The sequence below is a fragment of the Dipodomys merriami genome, unplaced genomic scaffold (assembly GCF_024711535.1).
Source record: "Dipodomys merriami isolate MVZ:Mamm:240054 unplaced genomic scaffold, mDipMer1.0.p SCAF_71, whole genome shotgun sequence".
Lineage (NCBI taxonomy): Eukaryota > Metazoa > Chordata > Mammalia > Rodentia > Heteromyidae > Dipodomys > Dipodomys merriami.
In genome coordinates, this window is record NW_027206302.1 from 1,154,690 (window position 1) to 1,178,868 (window position 24,179).

At 40.6% G+C, this 24,179-nt stretch overlaps 1 protein-coding gene across 1 annotated transcript in view; it reads right to left on the minus strand.

Moving 5' to 3' along the window:
- Positions 1–1,046: 1,046 nt before the first annotated feature.
- The window catches only part of Ptp4a2 (protein tyrosine phosphatase 4A2), a 41,214-nt gene continuing 18,081 nt past the window's right edge, over positions 1,047–24,179 (minus strand). Inside the window, exons 2-6 of the mRNA XM_070008852.1 lie at positions 20,885–21,576; positions 15,703–15,795; positions 6,760–6,890; positions 4,559–4,633; positions 1,047–3,345 (exon numbers count right to left, since the gene is read on the minus strand). Of these exons, the coding sequence (XP_069864953.1) occupies positions 3,237–3,345; positions 4,559–4,633; positions 6,760–6,890; positions 15,703–15,795; positions 20,885–20,980 (504 nt within the window). The 5' untranslated portion in view covers positions 20,981–21,576 and the 3' untranslated portion in view covers positions 1,047–3,236. The remainder of the gene's footprint in view (positions 3,346–4,558; positions 4,634–6,759; positions 6,891–15,702; positions 15,796–20,884; positions 21,577–24,179) is intronic.

Here is a 24,179-nt window from a genome sequence, read left to right on the forward strand (position 1 = left end):
CAGCCCTGGGCAAAGATATTGAAATTCTAACTGAAAAATAACTACAAGCAATATACAAATGGGTGTGTGTGGCTCCAGTAGTAGGTAGCATCTACCTAACAAGTCCAAGGCCCTGTGTTCAAAATCTGTTGGGGGAGGGGGGAAAGGGAGGAGGACAGAGTACAGTTTGATTACAGGATTAAGCATCTCACAAGTTCTGGTGATCCTATGGATTAAAACCTACATTGGAATGAATTCAAAAGAGGAAAGCAGACTGAAGATGGGAGTTTTGCTAGGTAGATGTGGGGTCAATGAAGTTGCATTTTTATTCCTTTGTCATTCCTGGGGCTTGAACTAAGGGCTTAGGCACTGTCCCTGAATTTTTTTTTCCCTCAAGGCTAGTGCTCTAACACCATATAAACCACAGCTCCACTTCCTCAAATTAGGTTTTTAATATATAAGGTATAGTAACAAGGGCTGGGAAGGTGGCTCAGTGGTAGAGCGCTTGCCTTGCATGAATGAGGTCCTGGGTTTGATTCCTTAGCACCACATAAGCAAAAAGAAAAAAGCCAGAAGTGGCACTGTGGCTCAAGTGGTAGAGTGCTAGCCTTGAGCCTTGAGCTGAGGGACAGCGCCCAGGCCCAGAGTTCAAGCCCCACGACCGGACCCCCCCCCCAAAAAATATATATATATACATAGTAACAGCATGTTTGTAATATTTATATGCTAATGGGAATACCTGAAAGGAAAACCTAATAAATAGGTAGGTAAGGGATGGAAATCTAGTACACAAAAAAAAGAATACCTATGGTGTAAAATCCTCTGAATGAGACAAAAGATATGAATTCTGGTACCCAAGAACTAAGCTAAAAATTTTTAAATACATCTCAACTAAGGTCAAGCACATAGCACAGTAATTTTTGAATTTCCCAACCTCTATTTCAACATCCTTGTAGTAAACTACCAGAACCCAACAAGCCCTGAGAGAAAGGAAGAGGCAAACATAATAAACAAGTTAGGAGATAACACACACACACACAAACATATACACACACATACACACCAAGAGCATGTAAAATATGTTTTATTGTTCTTTAAAAGGGTTCAGGGTTTGGTTTTAATCAGGCTGCACACCTCTCATCAGTCTGACATCTCTTCCCATGTCAGACTGGCTTCAGCTAGCAATACTTCATTAAATCCAAAACAATAACAAAAAGGTTTAATTTTGAGAGAAAGAAGATCCAGTTTTGAGAACATCAGCTTGTAATTTAAAACAAAATAAGGTCAAATGTTCATTTTGCTTTATACACCTTTCTCACACAAAACCAGGAATGTAATTTTCCTTGGGCAGGTACTGACACTGATGGGCAGTCAATAAAATTTACAGCATGTCAACTGAGAAGTTTTTTGATGCTATTGATCAAAAGTCTTAGAATCAACAGCCTTATCTACACTTAGAAGGTATGATGTTCTGATCTTGAGTCTATATTATCTATTGTCATATTCAAAAATAAAATTTTGGTTAGTACCATCATTTTTTTAACTTTAAAATTCTAGAATGAATGGCAAAAGGCATTATTTTTATCTTCTGGTATGAGGGAGGAGAAAATCTACACATTTGCACTTAAAAATAAAAACTCTGGCAATAGTAAAGAGGCAGTTCACATAGCCGGCCAACGTGTGAGGTATTATCATCAGTGTGAGACGAGGTCCCAGTCCATTCCTACTGGCCTAGCTGATGCTACAAAATGAGAAGCTTATAGCTCGGCACAGCAAATTCCCGTGGGACAAGATGACTCTAAGCCTGGATTCAGAGCCTTAGAAGCAGGACAATACTAATCTGAAATTTAATTTTTACGTGAAAAATAAGAGTAAGAGCCCCTGACAAAGTCTCTCCACTCCCTTTGTCATTGCAGCCTGGTTCTAACTGCCTTCTGCAAATGAGAAAAGTGTTGAATCCAGAGGAGAATCTGCAAACATATCACCATACCACCTCCCAAGCAACACGGTCCCTTTGCTACTGATCTGGGTTGCTTGGTATTGCTTGTTTACCCTGGTATAGCCTGTGGACACATACTCACTAGGCATTGCTAATTCCAAACTGGTGATTTTTTTTCCTTATCTCAGAAAGAACCTAGTAAGAAAATAACAAGGCAATCAGTGGCTAAGCTGAACTGTACATATAGGGAGCAGTTTGGAAATAACCACCCAGGCATTTCTCAAAACCAAAATACGGTGAATTTGCTGTTGCTCCTTTGTTTCTGGAAATCTAGGGTACAAGTTAAGTCCTAAAATAATTTGAAGCTATAAGTATTCTGACATAATTAGACAGAAAAGTCAGAATAGAGCTAGAGCCCCCAAATCTACAGTGTACCACTTTGTACTAATTCTCTGCCTGGAAACATCTTAATAATGGCCTGAGCTGTCATCTTCAGCAAGCAAGCTTCTAGGATACCCATTTAGCTTCAATGGTTGAGAAAGATTTCTACTTTCAGCTAAATTGTACGAGCACACTCCTCTTCAAATTCCATTTCCCAGTAATTTACAAAAACAAAAGGCTCCTGGCTACTTTGCCTAATGTTAGATTGGGGCTTTGAAGAAAAGAAACTATGAACACCCCATCATCAGTAAAGACTTAAAACCACCTGGGTCATATATATATGTGCATCTGCAACTGTTCTTTTTTTTTTTTTTTCCTGGTGCTTTTTTTTCCCTCCCTAAAAGTGCCCAGGTGGGCTTAAGGCTGCCAGACTGCACGCACATCTACAGCAACAAGGGCTTCTATACCATTTACAATGTTTACCAAGGGAAGGCAGGGGGCAGGAGATGGGAGAAAAAAGGGGGAAAATATACTCCTTACCCTACAAATCCTCAAGGTCTATGTGCCAAGCATAATGGAAGAATGTGCTCCCCAAAGAGATGGTTCTGCACAGGTTAATATTTTGCTGGTTTTCCTTAGAGACCATTTTGAAAAAGTTAAAAAAGGAGATTATGAAATCATTCTATCCTGGCAGAAATTAAAACTCCAAAACTCGGAGCTAAATCACCCTTCATGGAATTAATCCTTTTCCTTTCTCAAATATTTTATTCATGTTATAGAGGGACCTTTTTGGGTTTTTTTTCCCCAATCATTAGAAGTTGAGGAATACTGAATCCATCACTACTACTTTGATGACACAGGTAAGATTCCAGATTCACATTTCCAGGTACCAAGAGTTTCCTCTAAATGACACAATCAAGTAAGCCTTTGTCTCTTCCTATTGAATGCAACAATGCCCATTGGTATCTCTGAAGCGTAATCGCATCTTAGGTCGGTATTTCTCCAAGTAAAGCAGCTGTTTGGAATTGAATGCTCCCCTTCTTTTTCTGAAAAAGTAAGAACAGCACACATTCTCATATTATTGGAAAAAAAAAAAAATCTGATTCACCAAAACACATTATTTATGGCTTAAGTCCTTCTAACAGCCCCACTGTGCTGAAAACCAGCAGATTTCCCATATTACATCACTTTTCACTTTTCCCCCGCATAAAAGATCTAAATTGTAACATAAATTTCCTAATCCTTCCTAAGAAATAGACATTTTTTCACTGCTAGCATTAAGTAAATATCAGTATTATTTGTCCAGTTGTCTGATCATTCTCTTTACAATTAATGTATTCTTCAGTTTAGAAAGAAGACTAAGGGGGTGAAATGTGCAGTAGCTTTAGGGTGGTAATATATTTCAGTGAATGCCTCAAAACATATTAACATGAAGCAACAAGCTCAAGACATACACAGATGGCTACCATACATTTCATGCTATCAGTCTTATTTTTCTTGGTGCAGGTACTGGGATTTGAACTCATGGCCTCAAGTTCTTGCTTGTGTTTTTCCTCTCTAGTGGCTCTACTGTTGAGCCACACATCCATTTTCGTCTATTTACTGATTAGTTAGAAATAATTTCATGGATGTGTCTGCCTAAGCTGGCTTTGAGCTATGATTCTCAGATTAACAGCCTTCTAGGTATAAGATTATAGACATGATAGCCATTGGCACCTGAATTCTGTCATTTTTTTAATTATTGTTTTTCTTTTCTTTTTATTTTGAAGATAGGGTTCAAATGGTAAGAGCAAGACAATAATTGCCAAATAATTCCAGACAATAAAACAGTACGGCCCACTATTTCAGCCCAATGCCAAGATTCTGTTTGGGTACTACCATCAAGATTTTGTGCCTGAACAAGTCACTTAGAATCTCAGGTAATTAAACTGTTTCTCTGTACATTCTTTTTGCCTCTTGGTCATAAATATTACATCCAGAAGGCATTTTGCAACCTACTAAAAAGGGGAAATATATCATGAGATGCTATTTAACCAAGATTTCTAGGTAATCAAACCATATACTGGAAATATTCTACAATGTCCAAATTTGACCCCTAAATTTTAAAAAAATGTATCATTTGCCCCTAAATTTTTGTTTTCAATAGTTAAAGAGCCAAGATAGTTAATAATTCCATACTACCAAATCCATACTACTTTCCTTAATTCCTTCCTCCTGTTTGATCTTAATTTGTTTTTGAATAGAAAACTTCATACTCACTGTCTTATAAACTGAACAGCATCTTCATACTTCATTCCACATTCAATCAAAGCAAGTGCAACCAGCACAGGTGCCCTGAAATAAGAAAGCCATTTGTAAATATCCAGGAATCTTTAGAATTAGGGTGGGGTGGGGTGAGGGGGCAGAGGTAGAGGCAGAGAGACAGAAACAGACACAAAGAGTTTGTGTGGTATACACACACAAACTGGTCCTAGGGCTTGAACTCAGGGCCGGGGCACTATCAATAAGCCTTTCTTGCTCAAGGCTAGCTAGCACTCTACTACTTGAGTCACAGATCCATTTCCAGCTTTTCTGGTGGTTAAATGGAGGTAAGACTTTCCTGCCCAGGCTGACTTTGAACCACTATCCTCAGATCTCAGCAGCCTGAGTAGCTAGGATAACAGGTTGTGAGCCACCATTAAGTGCCTGAAAGGGTTTTTTTCCTTTAACCTAGAATTACATATTAGCGAAGTCTGAGTTTTTTATTCCTTCATATATACTTACACACAACATTTTCTTTTTCTTTGTTTTTCTGGTGGTACTAGTGATTGAACTCAGGCATTCTACTATTTGAGCCATGCCTATAGCCTCTTTCTGCCCTGGTCATTTTTAAGGTAAGGTCTTGCTGCATGCCTGGGCCACCTTGGACTGTGCACCTCTCCTTCATGTACACTCCCAGTTGCTGGGAATGACAGAGGTATAACACCTGGCCTAGTCATTGGTTGAGATGGAGTCTTGCAAACTTCTATACCCAGATTGGCCTTGAACTTCAAGCCCTAGTATTCACAGCCTAAATAGCTAAAATTATAGGCTTGAATCACCATGCCTGATTTGATATTTCCTTATACAATGGAAATAGCTCTTAATATAACACCTGCTATTATCTATTTTTGGTAAAGCACTAGATTCTAAACCTGTAGTAAGTGATATTGTGTGAGGCTAACCTAGGCTACAGTGAGACACTATTAATTTAAAATAAAAAAAGAAGTACACTAAATGGCAAAATATACTATTCTCCACTACCTCAGAATTTTATTACAAATTTTAGTATATCCTTACTAAATACTAAAAAGGTAATATATATTTTTCAACAAAAATCCTTTCATTGAGCTAAGAATGCCAAAGGTAAGAGTAATGATCATCAATCATTACTTCTCTATTTCTTAACCTAACAAAGAAGCTGGGTACCAGTGGTGCATGTTTGTAATCCTAGTTACCAAGAAGGCTGAGATCTAGAGGATCACCAGTTTGAAGCCAGCCTGGGCAGAAAAGTCCATAAGAGTCCATCTCTACAATGAACAGAAAAGGATAAGAAAAGGTGTGAGGCACAGCCCAAGTGGTAGAGCAACAGATCAGCAAGCAAGTAAGAAAGTACAAAGCCCTGAGTTCAAACCCCAATACTGCCAAAAAAAAAAAAAAAAAGGGGGGGGGGGGAGAATCTAGCAAAAGAAATGTTTCTTTTTTTCCTCCTCTTTTGGGGAAGGGAAGAATATACATATTCCAAGCCAGGTCTCAGAATGTATTCATTCCCTCTTATAATCACACCAACAAGGACAATGTGCCTGAAGTGTCTAAAGCTTGTCAAATTGGTTATTTTGTAGCTCCCCATGAAGTAAATGGTGTTTTAAAAAGCTAATTATATAGTGCCATCAATTTGGACTACCTAAGGGGAACAGATATCAGAAATACAACTGCCCAAGTCAAGTTATAACACTATCTTCAGCCTTCAGGGTTAGTCTGGAACTTCTGACTTATGAAGAAATTGTACCACACTAAAAACATCTAAATAGAACTAACAGCCTGAGTCACAATAACCTTCAGGCAATGGCAGCTGGCATTAAATGTTTTGAGTCAAAGTGCACATCATAAATTGGCATTTAATCTGCTACTGATGAAATTATTGCAACACCATTTCAAGTAATGCTCAGAGGAAAAAGTTTTAAAATCAACATCAACTATCACTGACTATATCTTACAAGAGCTTAAGGTTCAACCATCTGTTCTCTACCTATTAACTCCCTATTCTTCTCAATCCAAAATTAACTGTGCAGATTTCTCAGTAGTAGCTGAAATTTCCAATTTTGTTACCCACTTTAATGGCCTAAACCCTCGATTACTTAAAATGGAGAAAAAAATAAAACAACTAAGTACACCATCGCATCAGAATCTAGACAACCAGATGAGATACAAAAGGCTGTTACCTTCCCAATCCTGCAACACAATGCACTGCAACACAGCAACCTGGCTCTTCACGAAATTTGGTTTTTAACAGGTTCAGCCAATCATCTACTATCTGATTAGGGGGTGGAGCTCCATCGTCAAATGGCCAATCCTGAAATGAAATTTACTTTTACATTAAATTGGCATTTTTCTCTGGGACTAACTTCCTAATGCAGAAGAGCTACAAAGAGTAAACAGGGCAGACCAAACTGAACTAACAATATAGTTACCTAATTTTTTGTGTATATGCACTTGAACTCAGGGCCTGGTGCTGTTCCTTAGCTTTTTGCTCAAGGCTGGCAAACTACCACTTTAGCCACAGCTCCACTTGCACCCTTACCTATTCTTGACACAATTCTGATCATTGCTGAAAAATTATCTCAGATCAAAATTTGCATTTTCCAAAGAAACTAAATCATCTTTATAAAATGGTATCAGTGTCATGAATATCTAAATTTATCTTGCAAACATCTCATTATCAGAGCATAAAGGCTAGTATTCTCTCAAAAACTGTATCTGAGTGGAGTAGTAGTTAGACATAATTTTAGACATAAAAAACTATAATTAAAGCTAAGACCAAGTAAGAGAGGGCAAACACTTCATAACACGATTTAAAAGTTTTCTTTGGCAAAACATCCAATTAAAGTTTCATTAGTCTAAATGTTTTGCTGTTGTTGTTGGTATTGGTGGTGGTGTGTGGTGTATGCGTGTGTGTGTGCGCGCGCGCGTGTGCGCGCACGTGTGTGGAGGGGGGAGGTCACTGATTTGAACTCAGGCCATGGTTGCTGTCCCTGAGCTTTTTTGCTCAAGACTAGTGCTCTACTGCTTTAAGCCACAGCTCAAAGCTCAAAAATTTCCAGTTTTTAGGTGGTGAAACTGGAGATAAAGAGTCTCACAGCCTTTCCTGCCTAAATTGGCTTTAAATCTTGATCCTCAGATTTCAGCCTCCTGAGTAGCTAGGATTACAGGCACGAGCCACCACTACTCAGCCCCATGTAGAAAAAAAAATCTGTTATCTACAATAATTAGTGAATCTAACAAAAACACATTACCATCTTTGTCCTTATACTATTAAGTTTGAAAATAAAAATACGGACAATTTTTTTTTCAATACTGAGGATTAAACTCAGATTCTTGTCCTTGCTAAGTAAGTGCTTTATCATGTGAGCCTTGGGCTCTTTTTTGTTTTGTGTATGTGTATAATACATATATTATATGTTTATGTTTGGGTATGTTTTCCAAAACTAGGGCTTTAACTCAGGCTTTTGTGTTCTCTCTCAGCTTTCCTGCCATGGCTTACACACTACCACCTTAGCCATGCCTCTCCTATGGTATTTTGCTGATTGACTGGAGATGGAGCCTTATGGACTTTTCAGCCCTAGCTGGCCTTATAGTATGATCCTCTGATCCCAGCCTCTAAGTAGTTAGGATTATAGGCATGAGCCACTGGCATTCAGATGCTTTAGTTATATTTTGAAAATGTCTTGCATTTTTGCCTGGAGCTGAGCTGGACCACAATCCTATCTGTACTCTTCCTGTATAACTAGGATGGTAGGTGTGCACCACTATGCCCAGCTTTTCATTGGTTGAGATAAGGACTCTAACGTTTTGCTCAGGCTGGCATCCAACTAAGATCCTTCTGATCTCTACCTCCTTAGTATCTGGGGTATAAGGCACCACACTGGCAATTTTTTAAACCTATGTCTAGGTGGGTGCCAGAAGCTCACACCTGTAGTCCTAATTATTCAGAAGGCTGAGATCTGAGGATCATGGTTCAAAGCCAACCTGGGAAGGAAAGTCTATGAGACTCTTACTTCCAATTAACTACCAAAGAGATGGAAGCAGAGCTGTGGCTCAAATGGCAGAACACTAAGAAGCCTTGGGCAGAAAAAAATCAGGGTCAGCCCCTAGGCCCTGAGTTCCAGCCCCAGTATTGGCATTAAAAAAAAAAAAAAACACACAAAACAAAAAAACTATGTCTAAATTATAGATACGTTGTTTAACATTGTTAAAGTTCATTAAGTTCATGAGCAAATAGTGACCATTTTCTCAAATATCCTTCTCTTTTTAGTTTTGTACTAGTATTAGGGCTTGAACAAGAGCCTAGGCACTGTCCCTGAGATTTTTTGCTCAAGGCTGATTCTACCACTTAGTCCAGGTCCACTTTCAGTTTTCTGATGGTTAACTGGAGATAAGAGTCATATAGGGGGCTGGGAAAGTGGCCCAGTGGTTGAGTGCTTGCCTTGCATGCATGAGGCCCTGGGTTCGATTCCCCAGCACCACATAAGAAAAAAGAAAAAAGCCAGAAGTGGCGCTGTAGCTCAAGTGGTAGAGCGCTAGTCTTGAGCTGAATAGCTGAGGGACAGCACCCAGGCCCAGAGTTCAGGTCCCATGACCGGACCAAAAAAAAAGAAAAGAAACTGAAAAGTAGAAAGAATACTCAGAATTATATAATTCAAAGACAGCCAATGAAGTTTTTGGTTTAATTTTTTTAACTTTGAGGCAAAGGTGGATGCATAGGCAAGTGCATGTGTGTTTTAACATATGTGTCACATGTATGTATGTCTTAGGTAATCTTTGTACGTTGACTTTTGTCACAAAACTTCTGAAAATACTCTTTAAGATGTCTAAAAATCTAAAGTAATTTTAAAATATGGTTAAAAGCCCTTTAGAAAGAGAAAACCTACAGTACTAAATTAATTTTGATTTACCCACTGGCAACACTACAACATTTCACATACCCCATTAGCTATAACAGCACATTATGTTTGAATTGTCAACTATGCCCCATAATTAGAAAGGATGTATTAGTATAAATGTCACTAGAGTTTACAAAAATAGAGTTTACCAAATAGAGCTGCAAATAGCAGTAAGACAGGTAAGCACTTTAGTTGAGAACTTACTTCCTCTAGCACACCCTAATGTGCCCAGTTAAAAAATAAAAGTATTGGGGGCTGGGAAGGTGGCTCAGTGGTACAGCGCTTGCCTTGCATGCCTGAGGCACTGGGTTCGATTCCTCAGCACCACATAAGCAGAAAAAGCTGGAAGTGGCACTGTGGCTCAAGTGGTAGAGATCTAGGGACAGTGCCCAGGCCCAGAGTTCAGGCCCCATGACCGAACCCCCCCCCAAAAATGAAAGTATTAGCCAGGTGCTGGTGGCTCACCCCTGTAATCCTAGGTACTCAGGAGGCTGAAATCTGAGGGTCTTGGTTCAAAGACAGTCCGGGCAGGAAAGTCCGAGACTTTTTTTTTTTTTTTTTTAATTTTATTTTATTTGAGAACATACTGTACAGAGGGGTTACAATTACATTGGCAGGATAATGCATACATTTCTTACCAAGCATTGCAGCCTCCTCCTCTGTTTACCCTTCACCTCCCTCCCCAGCCTCCCCCCTCCCCCCCACCCAATCATATCCCCCTCCCCCCCCACTCCGACATTGTAAAGCTTGCTTTGACATGACATTTTGTAATTCTCCTTGTTACAACAGGTCTCTTATCTCCAATTAACCACTAGAAAACTGGAAGTGGTGTTGTGGCTCAAGTGGTAGAGTGCTCGCCTTGAGCTGAAGAGCGCAGGGACAGCGCCTAAGCCCAGAGTTCAAGCCCCACAACTGACAAAATAAATAAAAATTTAAAAAATTTAAAAAATTTAAAAAATGAAAGTATTAGTTGGGCGCCAGTGGCTCACGCCTATAATCTTAGCTACTAGGAGGCTGAGATCTGAGGATCGCGGTTCAAAGCCAGCCCATGCAGAAAAGTCCGTGAGACTCTTTATCTCCAATAAACCACTAGAAAGCCAGAAGTGGCGCTGTGGCTCAAGTGGTAGAGCACTAGCCGTGAGCTGAAGAGCTGAGGGATAGTGCCTAGGTCCAGCCCCACGACCGACAAAAAGAAAAAGAAGTATCTAAACCTCAAACTAACACAGCTGAAACCACCATTAATTAATCTATTCAATTTGCAAAAGCATCCAAAGGATTGAAAGTTCTCGTATAGTAAAATGTTCCAAACCCTCGAAAATGTAAATTGAGACTCCATCTTAAATATATGTGGGAAAAAGAAATTCTGAGCTTAACACTAAATGTCCTTATTTCATTCAAGCATGAGTTAGTGATTTTTATCTGATCAGAACTATTTAAAACAAAAAAAAAGCTGAAAGGGCCTGAAATACATCTTAGAACTACCATTATCATCTACAAACTAGATTCAGGTTTTCCAGTTCATGTCTATTTCATGAAGGTGTTTATCAACATAACTGATTCAAATAGATTATAGTCAACCAAATTTACTTTCGCACCCCATCATATATCAAAAAAATTCATTGGACTAGGAATGTGGCTTAAGTTAGTAGTAGAGTGTTTGTCTAACATACATGAAGCCCTAGGTTCCATTTCTCAGTACCACATACATAGAAAAAGGCAGAGGGGCTCTTGCTCTTGCTCTTGCTGCTCTTTTCTTGCTCTCTCTGTTTTATTCTAGCTCTCTCTCTGTTCTTTTCTTGCTCTCTCTCTTTCCCAGCCACGTGGAGTGCCAATCTTGCCTGGTCCCAGCAGGTCTACCCCTTACCTGAATACCACGTGAGTGCTACTGTTCTTACCCCTCTCTCTGCTCTTTTCTCTCTCTTTCCTCTCTTCCCAGCTCTCTCTCATTCCCAGGCCTTTCCCAGCCACGTGGAGTGCCAACCTTGCCTGGTCCCAGCAGGTCTACTAAATAAACCTACCCCTTACCTGAAAAAAAAAAAAGAAAGAAAGAAAAAGGCAGAGGGGCTGGGAAGGTGGCTCAGTGGTAGAGCGCTTGCCTTGCATGCATGAGGCCCTGGGTTCGATTCCTCAGCACCACATAAGCAAAAAGAAAGTAGCCGGAGGTGGCGCTGTGACTCAATCAGTAGAGCGCTAGCCTTAAGCTGAAGAGCTGAGGGACAGCGCCCAGGCCCAGAGTTCAGGCCCCATGACCGGACCCAAAAAAAAAAAAAAAGAAAAGAAAAGAAAAAGGCAGAAATTGCACTGTGGCTCAAGTAGGAGAGTTGTAGGCTTGAGCAAAAGAAGCTTAGGGACAGTGCCCAGGCCCTGAGTTGAAGCCCCAGGACTGGCCAAAAAAAAAAAAAAAAGTTCATTTCTCATCTACAGACTAGAAAACATATTCATAGTACTAAGAAATTGACTATATTCAGTTAATTTCAGTTTTAAATTTTTTTTTTTTTTTTTGGTCAGTCATGGGGCCTTAAACTCTGGACCTGGGTACTGTCCCTGAGCTCTTCAACTCAAGGCTAGTGCTCTAACACTTGAGCCAGAGCACCACTTCCGGCTTTTTCTGCTTATGTGGTGCTGAGGAATCTAACCCAGGGCCTCATGCATACATGGCAAGCACTCTACTACTGAGCCACTCTCCCAGCCACGGAGTTTTAAATTCTTGTTTCTAATTCAAAAAACAAACAAACAAACAAACACAGTGCTGGGGTTGGAAAGGTAGCTTAGTGGTAGACAGCTTGCCTAGCATGCATGAAGCCCTGAGTTTGATTACTCAGTACCACATAAACAGAAACCATCGGAAGTGGCGCTGTGGCTCAAGTGGTAGAGTGCTAGCCTTGAACAAGAGAAGCTCAGGGACAGTGCTTACTTAGGCCCTGAGTTCAAGCCCCATGACTGGCTCCCCCCAAAAAATTGCTAAGGCCAGAGGTATGCCTCAAGTGAGTACTTGCTTAGTTAGCATACATATGATCCTGAGTTCAATCCCAAATACAGTAAAATACAAGCCAACAACAAGAACAAAACAGAATCGTTATTTTACATATACGTTTGTATTTAGTTAACTGAGATAAAGTCACTTAAAATAGAAATACAAGCAAATTATTATGTCATACTATTAAAACAAAAATTTTAAGCTGGGCCCCGGTGGCTCACACCTATAATCCTAGCTACTCAGGAGGCTGAGATCTGAGGATCGCGGTTCAAAGCCAGCCCAGGCAGGAAAGTCCATGAGACTCTTATATCCAATAAACCACTAGAAAACAAGTGGTGCTGTGGCTCAAGCAGTAGAGCGCTCACCTTGAGCTGAAGAGCACAGGGACAGTGCCCAGGCCCAGAGTTCAGGCCTCACAAACAACCAAAAAATAAAATAAAATAAAATAAAATAAAATAAAATAAAATAAAATAAAATAAAATAAAATAAAATAAAATTAGGCAGTGTTTGGCTATGTATGTATGGGCTTTGTTTTTTTGGTTAAGTCTATCCTGATGCTGAAATTTGGCCTGGGCATTGTCCCGAAGCTGCTTTTTGCTCAAGGATAGTGCTCTATCACCTGAGCCAGAGTGTCACTTCCAGATTTTTCTGAGTAGTTTATTAGAGATAAAGAATTTCAGGAACTTTCCTGCCCAGACTGGCTTCAAACTGCCATCCTCAAATTGCAGCCTCCTAAGTAATTAGAGATACAGGAGTAAGTCACCAGCACCCAACTTAGTTTTACGTTTTTATCAAAAGGGAAGTAAGGGGGCTGGGAAGTTGGCTCAGTGGTAGAGCGCTTGCCTTGCATGCCTGAGGCCCTGGGTTCGATTCCTCAGCACCACATAAGCAGAAAAGAAAAAACCCGGAAGTGGTGCTGTGGCTCACGTGGTAGAGTGCTAGCCTTGAGCTGAAGTGCCCAGGCCCAGAGTTTAGGTCCCACGACTGGACCCCAAAAAAAAAAAATTTAAAAAAAGGGAAATAAGGAAACTTTATGGTTCAGAAATAATATATAAGCCAGGCACCTGTGGCTCACACCTAATCCTAGCTACTCAGGAGTAATCTCAATACAAACCAGGTATGTGGGCTGGGAAGGTGGCTCAGTGGTAGAACTCTTGCCTTGCATGCATGAGGCCTGGGTTCAATTCCTCAGCACCACGTAAGCAGGAAAAAAAAAAAAGCAGGTATGTATGGCAAGTGCCGTTTTGCCCAGCAGAGATCATAGTCTACAGGTAGGATCACAGCTCAAACCTACTTCCAAGCAAAAAAGTTAAAAAAAAAAAAAAAAAACTCTGAAAATTAACCTCAACCAAAAAGGATTAGTGGTATGGCTCAACTGGTAAAGCCCTTGTCTAGATAAGTAGAGGCTAAGCCAAAAACCACCAATAGGGACTACCTTCCTTATTACTTTCTAATTACTTACAAAAATTTCCAGTTTCATCATTCTACATTGCTTTCTCACAATCAAATCAAATAACTCTACAAAACAAGGGACTAGCCAGGTACTAGTAGCTCATGTCACAATGCTAGCTCTTCAGGAAAGCTGATATCTAAAGAATGCAGTTTGAAGCTAGCTGGGGCAGGAAAGTCTATGAGACTCTTATTTGCAATTAATCACCAAAAAGCTGGAAGTGGAGTTATAACTTAACTGGTAGAGTGCTAACCTTGAAGAAAATTCAGGCCTTGAGGTCAAGCCCCAGGACTGACATAAAAAGAATAGATACTAGGGCTGGGAAGTTGGCTCAGTGGTAGAGCGCTTGCCTTGCATGCCTGAGGCCCTGGGTTCGATTCCTCAGCACCACATAAGAAAAAAGCCGGAAGTGGCACTGTAGCTCAAGTGGTAGAGCCCTAGCCTTGAGCTGAAGAGCTGAGGGACAGTGCCCAGGCCCAGAGCTCAGGCCCCACGACCGGACCCCCCAAAAAAAAATAAAAAATAATTAAAAAAAAAAAAAAGAATAGATACTAAAAGGTCATTTCATTAAATGCTCATAAAAGCTATTCCTGTGAGCTGGGCACCAGTGGCTCATGTCTGTAATCCTAACTATTAAGGAGGCTGAGATCTGAGGATGGCAGTTCAAAGCCAGCCCGGGCAGTGAAGTCTGTGAGACTCTTATCTCCAATAAATACCTCAGGGGACTGGGAAGGTGGCTCAGTGGTAGAGTGCTTGCCTCACATGCACGCAGCCCTGGGTTCAATTCCTCAGCACCACATAAATAGAAAAAGCTGAAAGTGGTGCTGTGGCTCAAATGGTAGAGTGCTAGCCTTGAGCTGAAGAGCTCAGGGACAGTGCCCAGGTCCAGAGTTCAAGCCCCACGACCAACAACAACAAAAAAGCTGTTCCTGTGATTTAGACAACCACTTAGGGAAGAAAACATAAAATTTTAACTAATTCAAGGTTCATGTTTTCTGTAAGGAAATAGCAATATTTAGGTACTAAAAAAGAATTTCATATGAGATTAATTTTAATCACTATATTCAAACTGAACTATAAAAGAAATCTTACTCCACAAAAGCTTCTCAGAATGTCGGAATACTATCCTTCTGGAGCAAGATACCCTTTCCACTTATTTTCTTCTCACACCTTTTAGTTCTCTACAATTATCCACAAAATATTGAGTAACTAACTTGCTACTTGCATAGTGGCAGGTGACACGTGAAGTAAGAATGTCTGTTAGCCATGCACCAGTGGCCATGACTGCAATCCTAGCTACTAAAAAGCTGAGATCTGAGAATCAAGGTTTGAAGTCAGCCCAAGCAGATAAATCTGAGACTTTTATTTTCAATTAACCAACAAAAAGTCAGAAGTGGAGATGTGGTTCAAATGGTAGAGCACTAACCTTGAGCAGAAAAAGCTGAGAACTCAGGCTGACTTCAAATCCCGGTACCAGCCCCCTAAAAATATTAACCACTTTTTTATATTCAAGCTATTAGCCTAAAATTAAATACTAAATTTCCTAAAGAATACAAAATGCTAATTTCCATTTTCTTGAAATGTGTGCACTAAAATTTGCTTTTTGTTGAAAATACTCTGAATTTGTAGACTTGTACACAAATGAACCAAACTGTCAATTTATTGATCCAAAGAAATTTTAAAAATCACTATAAAATATTGCACTATAATCTTAAAAGTAACAAGTACTAAGTGTCAAGTTTTATAACTATCTATGCTAAAGGTATAACTTATATGTAACAAAACATTACACACTCACTAGAACGTGGATTCCTTCTTTTTCAACTGGAGCTTTATCATATGTAGCATCACAAACTCGAACCAAAGTTGTCACTCCATACTTCTTAAGTTCCTTTAAAGAAAAACAATTATAAAGGGAACTTGCTTTTAGAATCTGCAACCAAAGCTTTAGAAATATATTACTGTAAGGTGAAATAATTAAATCTACTTTGGCAAAGTGTACCAGCTAATTTCATTTGTTTCTGGAAATATGAGGTTATCTTTCTTAGACAAAGGTCAAAATCATTCACACTGTAGTAACATATACAAGAGAGACTTATATACACTCTGTGGGAGACAAATGACTTTTTTTCCAAAGGCTATTTGAGCCTCAGCTCAGCTTTTGGGTTGTTTTTTTTTAACAGTTAACTGAGGAGAAGAGCCTCACAGACATTCCTGCCCGGAATGGGAACCGCAATCCTCAGATCTCGAGAAGTTAGGATTATAGGCCTGAGCCATAAAATTATGTGTGCCAGTCTTTGAACTCAGGGGCTAAGCAATGCCCCTAAACTTTTTTGTTCAAGGCTAGCTAGCACTCTACCACTTGAACCAGAGCTCCACTCCCAACTTCTTTTTTTTGGTCATGGGCCTTGGCACTGTCCCTCATCTCTTCAGCTCAAGGCAATCGTTCCGCCACTTAATCCTCAAATCTCAGCCTCCTGAGTAGCTAAAATTACAGGAACAAGCCACTGGCACCTAGTGGCTTGATGGTTAAATGAAGATTAGTGTCATACTCTTGCCTGGGCTGGCTTTGAACTGTGAGAGACCTCAAGCCTTTTGAGTAGCCATATTACAAGAGTGAACAAGTGGTGATCAGCCACAAAAACCTTTTTTTGGGGGCAGGGGGTGTCAGTGGTGGGGCTTGAACTCTAGGTATGGGCACTGTCCCTGCACTCTTCAGCTCAAGGCAAGCGCTCTACCACTTGAGCCACAGACCCACTTCCAGTTTTCTAGTGATTTATTGGAGATAAGAGTCTCACAGACTTTCCTGTCTGGGCTGGCTTTGAACCATGATCCTCAGATCTCAGAATCCTGAGGAGCCATCAGCACCTGGCTCACTAATGTTTTAAGGTCACATTTTGACCTAGAAATTCTATTTCTAAAAATGTATAGAAAGATAATCTTTTTAAAGACATACATGAGGGGCTGGAAAGGTGGCTCAGTGGTAGAGCGTTTGCCTTGCATGCATGAAGGTCTGGGCTCGATTCCTCAGCACCACATAAGCAAAAAGAAAAAAGCTGGAAGTGGTGCTGTGGCTCAAGTGTTAGAGCGCTAGCCTTGAGCTGAAGAGCTGAGGGACAGCGCCCAGGCCCAGAGTTCAGGCCCCACAACTGGACCCAAAAAATAAAGACATACATGATTTAGGTAGTGGCATATTCACCACAGACTATTTAGAATGGTGAAGAGGTAGAAGCTATATTAATGGTCCAAACTGAGGGAACAGTTAAAAATAAAACATTAACTGCAGTGTATACTGTGACAGCTAATAAATACTAAGGAGGTTGGGGGAAGTTAAAAAAAAACCTACATAGCCTAAGCATATATATGTATGTATTTACACATATACATATATAGAAAAACATCTAGAATCGGTTATTAACAACTGTTACTAAATTGACTTATTTTGCTTTTCTTTTAATTTTCTTTGCTTACTTTGCTTTTCTTTTGATTTTTTTGGGGGGTGGGGTGGGGTGGGCGGTCATGGGGCTTGAACTCTGGGCTTGGGCGCTATCCCTAAGCACTTCAGCTCAAGGCGAGCACTCTAACACTTGAGCCATAGCACCACTTCTGGTTTTCTGGTGGTTTATTGGAGATAAGAGTCTAGTGGAATTATCTGCTCAGCTGGCTTTGAACCCTGATCCTCATATTTGCCTCTTTAGTAGCTAGGAGTACAGGTATGAGCTGCTGGCTCCCTGTAATCTTTTGATTTTTACATAATAAAACACTGGAGGTTTTTTGTGTTTTATTTTTTGCAATTATAGGGATTGAACTATGCACTGTACCACTTGAGCCCCACCCCCAGCCTTTTTTGCTTTAGCTATTTTTCAAGAAGGATCTTACCTGAGCCACTGGCAGAACCCAGCTTTTTTGTTTGTTTTAAAGAAACAATACATAAAAGCACTTCTGAAGTCAGGTGATGGTAGCTCATGCGTGTAATCCTAGCTACTCAGGAGGCTGAGGTTTTAGGACTGCGGTTTGAAGCCAGTCCAGGCAAAAAATTCTGTGAGACTCTTTATCTCCCACGAACTACTCAAAAAAAGCCTGAAGTAGCAGCACTATGGCTCAAGTGGTAGAGCGCTCCCTTTGGAGGGTAGAGCACTCACTTTGGGCAAAAAAATAGCTCAGGGTGGGACGCTGGTGGCTCACACCTATAATCCTAGCTACTCAGAAGGCTGAGATCTGATAATCATGGTTCAAAGCCAGTCTGAGCAGGTAAGTCCATGAGACTCTTGTTATTTGGTTTTTAGGTTTTTGTCAGTTGTGAGGGCTGAACTCTGGGCCTGGGCGCTGTCCCTCAGCCTCAGCTCTTCGGCTCAAGGCTAGCACTCTTCCACTTGAGCCACACCTCTATTTCCAGCCTTTTCTGCTTATACGATGCTGAGGAAATGAACTGAGATCCTCATGCATGCAAAGCAAGCACTCTGCTTCTGAGCCAACTTCCCAGCCCTCCGTGAGACTCTTACCTCCAATAAACCACTAGAAAACCGGAAACAATGCTGTGGTGCAAGTGGTAGAGCACTAGCACTAAGCTGAAGAGCTAAGGGACAGCCCAGAGTTCAAGTCCTACAACCAACCAAAAAGTAAAGTAGCTCAGGGACAGGACACAGGCCTTGAGTTCAAGTCCCAGGACTGGTGAGAAAGTAAAAAAAAAGGCAATTCTGAAACTGGGAAAAGTGGTGTTTTAAAATGCCAGATACAGGGCTGGGAAAGTGATGCTCAGTGGTAGTAGAGTGCTTGCCTTGCATGCATGAGGCCCCAGGTTCGATTCCTCAGCACCACATAAGCAGATGAAGCAAGAAGTGGCACAGAGCTGAAGAGCTCAGGGACAGCCCCAGGCTGACTAATGCACAATTATAGTGCCCTGCTCTTTTAAAACTCTTACTAAGGGACTACAGATATAGCTCAATGGTAAAATGCTTCCTTCACCCATAAAAAGCCTTGTGTTCAAAGAGACAAAAAAAAAATCTCAGCTGGGCATTGGTGGCTCACGCCTATAATCCTAGCTACTCAGGAGGCTAAGATCTGAGGATCACTGTCCAAAGCCAGCCCAGGCAAGAAAGTCCATGAGACTCTTCTCTCCAATAAATCAATAGAAAACTGAAAGTGGCGCTGTGGCTCAAGCGCCACCAAAAAAAAAAAAAAAAAAAAAATAGAATTTCAGAGAATGGTAAATATAAATCAATCATGAACAGTTGGACAGTTATTATTATCATATAAAAAGTATTCAACACTAAGTATCTCCAGAAAGAAGCTATTAATATTGCTAAAGGACTTCTTATAATTTGGACACAGGAAAGATAGAAGTACTATATTCAGTTAGGAATGTTAAAAATAAATTTTAAACCAGGCATTGGTGCTTCACACTTGTAACTCTACTTAGGAGGCTGAGATTTGAGGATCACAGTTTGAAGCCAGTCTGGGCAGGAAAGTCTGTGAGACTCCAAAAGCTGGATAAAGAGCTATGGCTCAAGTGGTAGAGTAGCATATTTGAGCAAAAAAGTTAAAAGACAGTGCTCAGACCCTGAGTTCAAGCTCCAGTACATACACTTAATTTAAAATAATAAATTAGCCAGGTGTCAGTGGCTCACACCTGTAAGCCTAGCTACTCAGAAGTCTAGGACCTGAGAGGATCATGGTTAGAAGCCTAGACAGAAAAGACTCTTATCTCCAATAAACTATTCAAAAAAGTGGCACTATGGCTCAAGTGGTAGAGCACTAGCCTTAAATAAAAAGAAGCCTAGAGACAGTGCTCAGACCCAGAGTTCAAGCCCCAGCACTAACTACCCACCCAACCCCCAAATATATCAATAAACAAACTTTAAAATACAAGGACTAAGTACAGCTCAGTGGTAGACAACTCGCCCCACACTTGATGCACAAACTGCGCAAACCACCCGCCCCCCCCATACACAATTAAAATGAACCTCAACCCAGGATTGTACTACCCACAAGAGGGAGAGATCAGAAGATGGCAATTTAAAGCCAGACCAAACAGGAAAGCTAGAACTATCAAAAACTATCAAAAAGCCAGAAGTGGAGTAGAGATTCAAGTAGCAGAGCACTAGTCTTGAGCAAAAACACTGAGTCAGCCCTTAGGCCCTGAGTTCAAGCCCCAGGACCAGCACCCAGGAAAAAAAAAAAAAAAAGCTTCCATAATTGTCATCCATCAAAAGGTTGGTTGTATTCCAAATTCTTATGGTAAGAATGAAAATGAGAATTCCAGTCTGGGGATGTGGCTCAGTTGTAGAATGCTTGCCTAGTATGCCTCAGTTTGATTCCTTAGTACCACATAAACAGAAAAAGCTGGAAATGGTGCTATAGCTAAAGTGTTAGAGCGCTAGCCTTGAGCTGAAGAGCTCAAGAACAGCACTCAGGTCCAGAGTTCAAGCCCCAGGACTTAAAAAAAAAATTAAGAAAAATAAGATTAAAGATTTTTTCAGTACTTTGAAATTTTTCCTTAAGCCAAAATGTGGCTTGAATAGTACATCTGTGTCAAAATATGCTTCTGTTTAAAAATAAAAATACTTACTACAGTTATGATTGAGGGGCTGGGAAGGTGGTTCAGTGGTAGAGTACTTGCTTTGCATGCATGAGGCCCTGGGCAGAAAAGTCTCTGTGAGACTTTTTTCTCCAATTAACCACTCAAAAACCAGAAGTGGCACTGTGTCTCAAGAGATAGAGCACTAGCCTTGAACACAGAGGCTCAGGTACAGCACCCAGGTCCTGAGGTTCAAGCCCCAGAATAGACTAAGAAAAAAAAAAGGACAGACTAGATCATCTTTATGGCATTTCCAAATTTCATTAACTTTTTTTTAATCTACTGTAATTCAAACCAGAACTGATAGCATAAATAATCTATATTTCAATTCAATTACAGGAAATTTTAAATGCTGTTAAAACTATAAATCAACCCAAAACAGCAGAGTCTACTACAATCTTACCTCTGTGAACTTGTTGAGAGTAGCATTGGTAGGATTGTGAGTTATCAGAAAGCGCATATTCTCATAGGAGATCTCCACAGGGGCTGGACGGTTCATTATGGCAAATAAAAAGTGTGAGCGTGCTTGTGTGAGTGTAAAGGGGAAAAATGGGGAGGGGGGGGATCAATAAATCTTGAAATGTTTCACAGCAGAAAACATTAAAAAGACCACTAAAATGCCTATTATTGACCAGTATTTTCTCTATTCGACTTGTTTATTCCTTATGAAGCTTCTTTCTTCAAGATAGGCAGAAGTGTTTAGCATCCACTTGAATCCAAATTCAACTTGGGCCTCAATGTCTGCAGACGGATACCTCCGACTCCAAAAAACGATCCAACTACAAAAACTTAAGCAGCCTTTACTACATGTAGGCACTAGTGAGACAAGTTAAAAGTGTAGTTTGTTTTCCACTTTTGTTTACTTGATATTTAATTTTACTGGAGTCATTAAAAGAAATATGCTTTCAATTAAAACAAAAAGCCAACTATTTCTGAGGCCAGTCTCGGTGTCCAGATTCTTCAAGGCAATGTTAATTATGGCACATAGAACCTCCAAGCTCACTTGTCAGCAAGAGTGCTGTGCTGAGCCTGGCAGAAGTCTGCCCTCACACTCAGAATCGCCATAAATGTGCAACGTATATTCCAACGAAAAACCTGGAAAAGAAAAGCATAAATAAAATGAAGTAAGATTGATAAAAGCAAACATGAAGCCTTAAGTAAATACTGTGTTTTCACCCCCCAGTCCTGGGGCTTGAACTCAGGGCCTGGGTGCTTGTCCCTGAGCTTCTTTTGCTCAAGGCTAGTACTCTACCATTTGAGCCACATCACCATTTCTGGCTTCTTCTGTTTATGTGGTACTGAGGAATCAAACCTAGAGCTTCATGCATGCAAGGCAAGAACTCTACCACTAAGCCACATTCCTAGCCCAAATACCATTGTTTTGTTGTTGTTTTTTTGTTTTGGGGGGTTTTTTTTGTTTTTTTTTTTGGTTGTCATAGGGCCTGAACGCTGGGCGCTGTCCCTCAGCAATTCAGCTCAAGGATAGAGCCCCACCACTTGAGCCACAGTGCCACTTCCGGCCTTTTCTGCTTATATGGTGCTGAGGAATCAAACTCAGGGCCTCATGCATACAAGGCAAACACTCTACCACTGAACCGCCTTCTGAGCCTCAAATACTGTATTTTTAAGAGCCAAGACAAGTGATCACCAATTCTAATTATTGTCATCTATAAAGAACAGGACAAAAGGATATACCCAGAACCTTAAAAAAACAAACTGGAATTTAACATCCTTGTATACCTACATAAAAATTGAGACTCAAAAGTTTGTATTTTCGGGGCTGGGAAGGTGGCTCAGTGGTAGAGCGCTTGCCTTGCATGCATGAGGCCCTAGGTTTGATTCCTCAGCACCACATAAGCAAAAAGAAAAAAGCCAGAAGTGGCGCTGTGTTTCAAGTGGTAGAGCGCTAGCCTTGAGCTGAAGAGCTAAGGGACAGCGCCCAGGCCCAGAGTTCAGGCCACACGACCAGACCTCCCCCCCCCCCCAAAAAAAAAAAGTTTGTATTTTCTTCCAAACTGGGTTCATGAAGTTTGTTTTTTGTGTTTTTTTGTTTGTTTGTTTTGGTGGTCTTGAACTCAAGGTGTGGGTACTGTCCCTAAGTTTTTTTATTCAAGTAGTGCTCTACCACTTGAGCTTCAGCTCCTCTTTGGCTTTTTAGTGGTTAACTGGAAATAAGTTTCAAGGGACTGGGAAGGTGGCTCAGTGGTAGAGCGCTTGCTTGCATGCCTGAGGCCCTGGGTTCAATTCCTCAGCACCCACATAAGCAAAAAGAAAAAAGATGGATGTGGCGCTGTGGCTCAAGTGATAGAGCGCTAACCTTGAGCTGAAGAGCTGAGGGACAGTGTCCAGGCCCAGAGTTCAGGCCCCATGACTGGACCAAAAAAAAAAAAAAATTAAAAAAAGTTTCCAGTGGTAGCTGGGCACCGGTGGTTCATCCTTATAAATCTAGCTATTCAGGAAGCCGAGATCTGAGGATCACAGTTCAAAGCCAGCTAGATAGGAAAAAAGGCAGAAAAGTTGACTAGATAGTCTCCACTCCAATTAATCTACAAAGAAACTGGGCTAGAAGTGTGATTCAAATGTTTGAGTGTCAGCAGTGAACAAAGAGGAAAAAAGTCCTGAGTTCAAGACTTGGTACCATTGCCAAAAAAATGAGTTTGGCATATAGATCAGTGAAAATGTGCTTGTTTTATATGAACAAAGCCCCAGGTCCAGGGTTGGGAAGGTGGCTCAGTGGTAGAGTGCTTGCCTTGCATGCCTGAGGCCCTGGGTTCGATTCCTCAGCACCACATAAAGCAAAAAGCAAAAAGCCGGAAGTGGCGCTGTGGCTCAAGTGGTAGAGCGCTAGCCTTGAGCTGAAAAGCTGAGGGACAGCGCCCAGGCCCAGAGTTCAGGTCCCACGACCGGACCCCCCCCCAAAAAAAAGCCCCAGGTCCTATTATAAACACTCTACCCCCAAAAAAATGTCTCTTTAAAAAAAATAGACTGTAATCAGATAGAGACATGCAAAATATGGGTTATATATAGGCCATTTGAGGAAGGCATTGAAATACAGGTAAGAACTCAGGCCTAGGAGGGTACCAGTGGCTACCTGTAATCCTAGTTACTGAGAAGGCTGAACACTGCCTAGGCAGCAAAATCTGTGAGACCAACAAAAATCCAATAGTGGAGCTGTGGCTCAAGTGATAGAACAGCCTTGAGGCTCAGTCCCAGCACAATTTGGAGGGCGGGGGGTGAGGGTGGAGGAGAGGAAGAATCAGGCATAGAAATTTCCAAACCTATTCTTCTATTCTCATCTTTTATTATTTTCTTAAATGCATTATTAATGGTATTCTTAGTTATTTTGTAAGTTATATCACCATGGACACAAACATAAAACTAAAATATTCCTAAAATATGAAAACTACATATGAAATTCAAAAGAGCATTCTAAAAACGAATTATCAATTCAATAGTATCTCAGCAAAATGAGTTTACTCACTACTGTAAAGACATAAAACTTCCACAAGCAAACATTAAAATTTAAAAAAAAAAAAAAAAAAAAAAAAAAAAAAAAAAAAAAAACGGCCCTGGTGGCTCACAGCTGTAACTCTTAGCTATTCAGGAAGCTGAAGATCTAAGGATCACAGTTCAAAGCCAGCCCAGGCAGGAAAATCCCTGAGACTCATCTACAACTAATCACCAAGAAACCAGAAGTG